We start from the raw sequence: 7,090 nt of genomic DNA, 5'->3' as shown, positions 1-7,090 counted from the left end.
ACAGATTTTGGTAGGGTTACCAGACTCCTGAAAGTCCAAAGGAAGACATAGCCTTACAAAAGAATAAAAAAGAGAAAGAATCAATATAAATTAGTTAAACATTAGAGCCTAAACCACAGGGTGCAAAATAATATTGGTAGAGTTAGTCTCAAGATATTTTTTTTTTGTTTTCAAATTGTAATTGAGAAGAATGCGTCTGACTGAGTCGATGTAGAGTCTACTTTTTTTTTTTTTTTTTTTTGTCAGTTGAGCTATAAGCAACAAGTATTTGAATATTTTAAAATGTTACTGAAGAAAGTTGCCAGAAAATAAAGGGTGGGTCATCTTTCTGTTATTGGTATCCAAATGATTTCAAGTTGCAATACTGATCAAACAAATGATCATCGATCACATGAGAATGCGTAATTTATAGTGAGTTTGTGGGTTAATACCAGCAGATATTAAGAATTGAATTTTATTGTTTGATAATGTGTCATGTCAGTAAATAATGGAATAAAACCACTTGTTCAGGTTCTCATTTTGCCAGAGGTCTACTAACCATAGCTTTGGGGGTGTTTTCAGTTGGTAATGATTATTTTAAACTTTATAAATGCATTCTTTTTTTTTTAAATGTATCAATTAATGGGGCATGGTAGGGTAATTGTAAAGTGCTTGGCTCTAACCATGGGCTATAGGAGCAGATTAGCTTTATCCCTTGGACCACAAGGTTTGAAAGGGAAACTTGTCTTGATTAATTACTTGTGGTACCGTATATTGCATTTATAAAATATTTCTTTACACCTAATCAATTAAACCAAAGTGGGTGCATGGGTAATTCCATTATAAACATTTATTTTTAACCTAAAATACTTCAATTAGCACATTTTAGATCGAGAGGTTATCTTTTTTTTTCTTTGTTAAAAGTGACTATGGTACCGAGTATTTCTGATTACTTTCTCAACATATTTTGTTTTTCACTTGTCTGCATTTAAGCCAGGTATTACTGGTACCACTATACTCGATTTTCACCAGGAAAAATTAGCACTTGTAAGCACCAATGTTAACTGCAGTACCAGTACACTTAAGACCTTCTTTTGTAGCTTATCACACTAATACTTGCTCTTGCTCAGCCAGTTAGCCTGCAGTTTCATTTCCCCAATATTGATTGTGAGCTGTCATTGTTGAAACTAGATAGTATTGCCTTCAATTTAAGCCATATTGAATTAAGGTTCTCTGTTTTCAAGATGGCAAAAGTGAATGTTTTTTTTCTTCCTTGCTTCACTTTTATCTGGTACCGGTACTACCATTTATGGTTTCCTGATACGGTACCTATAAAAAAGACCATTTCAGCCTAAACCTAAACAGATAAAAAGATTTATGTACACTATAGTGGGAAAAAACATTTTTCTTAGTGACAATTTTTTATGCAAATCATTTGGCGTTTTGCATGCTATTTAACCAAAATTTACCACTAAGTGTAACAAGTGTGGATATTTAACTTAAATTTGTTCTCTTGTTCAAAATACTTCAATTAGCATGTTTTAGATCGAGAGGTTATCTTTTTTTTTGTTTAAAAAGACTAAGGTATTTTTAATTACTTTCTCAACCATAAAATAGTTTTTTCTGATTAAAAGCAACATTTTCATCAATAGAAGTGACCATTTTTTCCTCTGCTTTCTTATGTACCCCCGCGGTATCGGTACTTATAAGAAGCAACATTTTAAAGCAAGGTCATTGAAGACAAAAATGCTTACCAAGACTAGTGACATTGTATTTTGTTGTACATATGTACCGTAGGAACATATTATTAGTTCAAGTATAGTTGTGTTTTTTTTTACATGCCAACTAATGTTTAATTTTCTGTTTCAAACAAACACTCGTTTTAAGTAGAAATCTCCCCCAATGGTTTATGAACTTTCAATAGCACAAATTATAATTATTTCTCTGCTACAGGAAAATGAAGTAACTATCTTTTTTAGTTTTTTTAAACTAATAATTCCATTTTTTTGATTAAGAAAGAAAAACAACAAATACTAATGAAATAAACAAACAAAATGAAGTTTAAATGTAAATCATTTTAATTTTTTTTCAACCGTAGATCAATGTCTGTCAAACCAATTACTGGTTCCTTCCTGCACCTGGAGCTTGACCACCTGGCCTTGGTCCACTCTGACCTTCCTGTTGACAAAAAAAAATTAAAAAATTATGGATATTGCTTATAGCTCGCTATAACGAAAATGTGTGGATAGAATGTTTTTATGTACTTACACGAATGGGTCTAAACCTGATTGGTGGAGTTCTGTCTTTTCTGGCCTCCCTAGACCTGTTTCTGACAACTTTGGAGTGGATGGCACAGGAGACACAGTACAGCAGCTTAGCGTACAGTTTGGGCAGGGCATACACTGCAGACAAAAAAAAAGTTAAAAATGGTATTTAAAAAAGTGGCATAGACTGATCTGTCTTTAAAATTTAGGATTCTAAATTCAAATTCTGAAGCAGCATAAGGAATTTTAAAATGATTTTCTCTAGCTGACATAAACAAAATGAAAGCAGCACGGAAGTCGCATCAGACACTCCTGTCAGTGTAAATTAAAAGGATCTGTGGTAGAATGGAGGCACAATACAAATTTTATATAACAGCAAGTGTACACCACTTTTAAAATATCAGTATGCATCTCACATGTTACTGTTCTTTCCATTTGTGAAGCTGGTAATATAATGCCTTATAAGCTCCAAAGCTGGAAAGTGTCAATTTCACAGTGAATAAAAATTACCCATGGAAACTATGCATCAGATGATCTTTGAAACTGTGAATCAACAAATTTCCACCTGCAATACAAACAACTGTCTGCGCCTAAGCTACTGTCACTTTATTTTTTTTTTTAAACTTGTAAATGTGAGTAACTATTTATAGGTCACCAATAAATACAAATTATATAAAATAATAATAAGGCTTGTCTTCGAGTCCGAAGATTAATGAGGAGTGCAGTATAAAAATAGCTATGAAGCAAAAAACAAGATAAGCATTTTAAACTGTCCATTTTTATGCCTACTTTAGGACTGAAGACCAATCAATAATTAGATCTAGATGAATTTATGATAAACACACAATCCTGCTATGTTCTTTTCCCTGGTGGAGAAAATAAATAAATAAAAAAGCAAATTAAGTATGAATACAAAGAAACTTACTTTCATACACACTAGCATCAGAAATATCTCTAACTGCTGCAGCTTCAACAATATTTCTGATCACAAACTTCTTAATAGCTTTGTCTTTTGGGACACATCTAGCACAGTTTGTGCAGCGCACATATTTAACATGTCCCCTACCCTTCTTGTTGCGCCCGTTGTTTCTTCGCTTCACAGTCTGTAAAGAAAAAAAAAAAAGATATTCAGAGCCAATAAAATTTAAAACACTCAACATACTGAAAGATGGTCTTTTGAATGTGTCTATTAAACATACAGACTGGCTAAAAAAATACTAATACAAAAGCCAAACTGTGCGGTGACAAAGACTAACTTTATATTTATTTCCTCACAATCTAGAAAGGTCTTACACCTTAACTGAAGTCAAAGCGGAGAAGAGAGATTGTGGAATATGATTAAAATTTGTAAAGTAATATAGATGTATCTTGCCATAACGAGTAGTTTGGTCTATTATTTTGAAGCCCAAATACATAGCGTGGCAGAACAATAATTTTCACAGTTATGAACGATCATCTCCAGTATAATTGAACTGGTATGAAGCTGGAACTGTGAGGCAGGTATATTAACTTTCCAATAGTATCCACAGTGAATCCAATAGTATCCACAGTGAATCCCTAAATTGATAAAACTTTGCACTGAAGGACCCGGTTTGTCATGTCAATAATTTAGCTACTGTCAATCAATGCCGACTTTCTGACATAACCTCAACTACAGCTACATGCTCTCTCTCACTTCCGTCTTACAGTAAATGTTACATCCAAATAGATCTAGATCTATTTGTAATAAAGATGGAGATTTTTTCTTTCAAATTATGCATACATGTAGATTGCTAGAACCATGACATTACACTTTTGGCATCAATACCGGTCAGTAGTGACCTTTGGGATAGACAGCATACTGCTACTTTTTATCAGAGCAGTAGATAACTATGGTGTTCATTTCCTTAAAAATTAAAAGATCTTAAAATCAAAGCAAGAGATGGTGGAATATGTTTAAAACTGGATATTAATATATTAAAAAATATGTATCTTGCCATAACGAGTAGTTTGGTCTATTTTTTTAGTCCAATTACATAGCGTGGCAGAACAATAATTTTCACAGTTATGAACGATCATCTCCAGTATAATTGAACTGGTATGAAGCTGGAACTGTGAAGTTTGGTACCCATAGTGAATTCCTTTATTGAATCATATATATTTTTGTAAATGTAGAGCATGAAATTTTGCACAATAAAAGTGTTTCAATTGATACCCCCCTTTCTGTTAAAAAATATGACTTCATTATTTGAGTACCTCTGACAAATATACAATTAACGTATTATATTTTATAATAAGTTATTCCATACATTTTACTATTGAATAGCTTTATTGGTTTTGATTTACTTGATATTTTATAACACATATTTCTAATAAACTTAAGTTTTGTATTTCTGTACATTCTACTGGTCAACATTCATCAATAAATATTATAACATTATCATTATTAAGCAAATTCAAAATCCACAATGCTTATTCTTTAAAGCTCAAGGATGAATACTAGTTTTCTCAAAAAGGATTATCAAACACTAGGTTAAGAAATTATCAATGTTACAATTTTTGATTAAACCCATGCAAAGATATTTTGAAATAAAAATGTATCTGTCATTACGAGTAATTTGGACTATTAAAAAATCCAAATACATAGCGTGACAGAATATTAATATTCACAGTTATGAACGATCATCACCAGCAAATTTGGCTGGTATGAAGCTGGAACTGTGGTGAATGTGAAAAGAAGACAAAAATCTATTACATATTCATAACGTCACAAAAGAGATTAAGACACAGATAGCAAAGGCAAACAGACAAAAATACTTTTCTGTTTCCTTGGCAATCAAATTATTAAATAGAAACAATCTGATATAAACTTTTCATGTGTAAATTATGAGTGAGCATGGTGTGAATGTACATTTGTTTCTTTATACTAACTAGTTATGTTTTGTTAGGTGTAATGCACAAATTGTAAGACAAATTTCCTTACAGACAAGATTATAAATGTCAAATTAAATACATCTAGAATCTAGTTATCTGGATGTTTGATGCAAAATCGAAAATAAAAATGTGATGGAAGAATGTAGACTCTAAGAGTAAGAGTCTATAAACTCGTTTATAGTTAACTTCTTTCTAGATAATACAATAATAGGGAGGTGAAATTCCGGTAATTCCTGTGTCCAAAAATGGCGTAAAATCTTGAGAAGAGTTTTCCTTACTGCTACATAGGTCTTTGAAATTGATTATGATCAGTATATGTAAAGATATCATTGCTAAAAAGATTGAATTCTATTACTTTTGATGATGGAAAACATTTTTGTCTTTCACAATTTTTTGAAAAAAAAAAAAATCATTTAAATATTTTGCATTCAAAGTATATAGTACTATATACATTTTTATTTTTACTGATACTCATTACAGGTAAGTGGTACCGTGTTGATTTTTTTCCTGCTAATAGTACATGTAACATGTGTCTGGCTATATTCCTACCAATTTTCAGATCGGTCCATCGTCAACATCTTACAAACTTAAAAAAACAAAATAACACTGACCTCAATGGTCATTTCAGTTTTTAATTATTTTTTTTTATAGAAGATATTGTTTGTCACCAACAAGTGAAATTATAATCTTGTAGCAGATATTATTAGCTATAGAATAGATCTAGAATATTCTAGAATCTAGATACTTTTTAAAGATTTTTACCTTGCAATTTTTTTAAAACGCATTTGAAAAAAAAAATGTTTCAGGCGATTTTGATCCCAATTTTTTAATATTTTGTTATTTTCTGCCATCACAGCACCCCATTTTGTCCACACCTCTCTGACATTTTTGTATCTCTAGTCAACTCTAGTCTAGACCCAATTATTTGTTTATATATTATTTCATCAATATCTACTTTATAAACAAGTGAAGTTCATAAATATAAATGAAAGATTTGTGAGCTAGAAATTTACTACTAATACTAGATCTAATACTAATATTAAATGTCTTATTCAATAAGTAGTTCTATCGTCCATGAAACAATTCCAACTTATTAACTTTTGAACTGCGGGCATGTCTCTCAAGCTGAGCCAGCGACAAGCTCGCATCTCTCTTGCTCCTTGTCAACAATGTTAGGTCAAAATGACACAAAAAAAATCATAACTTTCTAGATTTAACTGTTAATATTAAACATAAGGAAAATACAGGCATAATTTATACACCATGTCCATTGGAAAGTTCTTTTAAAGTATTTTAATGATGTAGATCTACTAACAAAAAATTGTTTTTTCAAAGATAAATTTTTTATTCCCCCCCCCCCCAATCACCTATGGCATCCTATGCCTATAGATTACTAAACTGTCTAGTCTAAACTTTTAATAATATAACATAAGTTAAACTAAAGTTGAAGGGAGTCAATATTATAAATAAAAATTATAAAACTAAAATACTATACTTAATACTACAGTATCAGTATGTGAGATGTCTTTAACTTAGTTTAAGTAAAAGTTAAACGACAACGTTATCAATTTTCGATAGAGTACCATTCTAGATCAATTAGGTCGTGATCTCCATTCAAGAATTAAAAACACTTTTGTTGCTTTAATTAATATGTGTTACTAAATTTAAGCACTAAAAGTTTACGTCTTTTCAAAGGTAAAGTATCCGTTAAATAAGTTTAATTTTCAGACACCTCAACATGCCTACTTACCATGATGGCGAGTGTCGCGGAAAAGGAAGTAGCAAATGAAAATTTCTTCAAGATTGAAACAAAATAAGGATCTAGGAAAGATAGAGAACAATACAAATTATGTCGACGAGCCCGGAATACTGTCATTTATGAAATCCTCCACTTATGACGTCCACATTGGTCTTCAATGATATATATATATATA

General features: G+C 31.1%; 1 protein-coding gene across 2 annotated transcripts; it reads right to left on the bottom strand.

The window, feature by feature from the left end:
* Window positions 1-2,039: 2,039 nt before the first annotated feature.
* LOC106060319 (40S ribosomal protein S26-like) lies at window positions 2,040-7,008 on the bottom strand. 2 transcript variants are annotated; one of them, XM_013218144.2, is made up of 4 exons: window positions 6,907-7,008; window positions 3,169-3,346; window positions 2,248-2,381; window positions 2,040-2,157 (listed from the first exon to the last, which is right to left on the bottom strand). In XM_013218144.2, the coding sequence occupies exons 1-4, from the start codon at window positions 6,907-6,909 to the stop codon at window positions 2,098-2,100; spliced, it is 375 nt and encodes a 124-aa protein (XP_013073598.1). In that variant the 5' UTR covers window positions 6,910-7,008; the 3' UTR covers window positions 2,040-2,097. The 2 variants fall into 2 exon arrangements, with proteins under 2 accessions (XP_013073598.1, XP_013073599.1); XM_013218145.2 differs by lacking the exon at window positions 6,907-7,008 and adding an exon at window positions 6,740-6,760.
* Between the last annotated feature and the right edge of the window lie 82 nt (window positions 7,009-7,090).

The sequence above is a fragment of the Biomphalaria glabrata genome, chromosome 16 (genome assembly GCF_947242115.1).
Source record: "Biomphalaria glabrata chromosome 16, xgBioGlab47.1, whole genome shotgun sequence".
In the NCBI taxonomy this organism is placed as follows: domain Eukaryota; kingdom Metazoa; phylum Mollusca; class Gastropoda; family Planorbidae; genus Biomphalaria; species Biomphalaria glabrata.
Note: the sequence above shows the minus strand (reverse complement) of the source record. Positions and strands in the feature narration are given on the sequence as shown.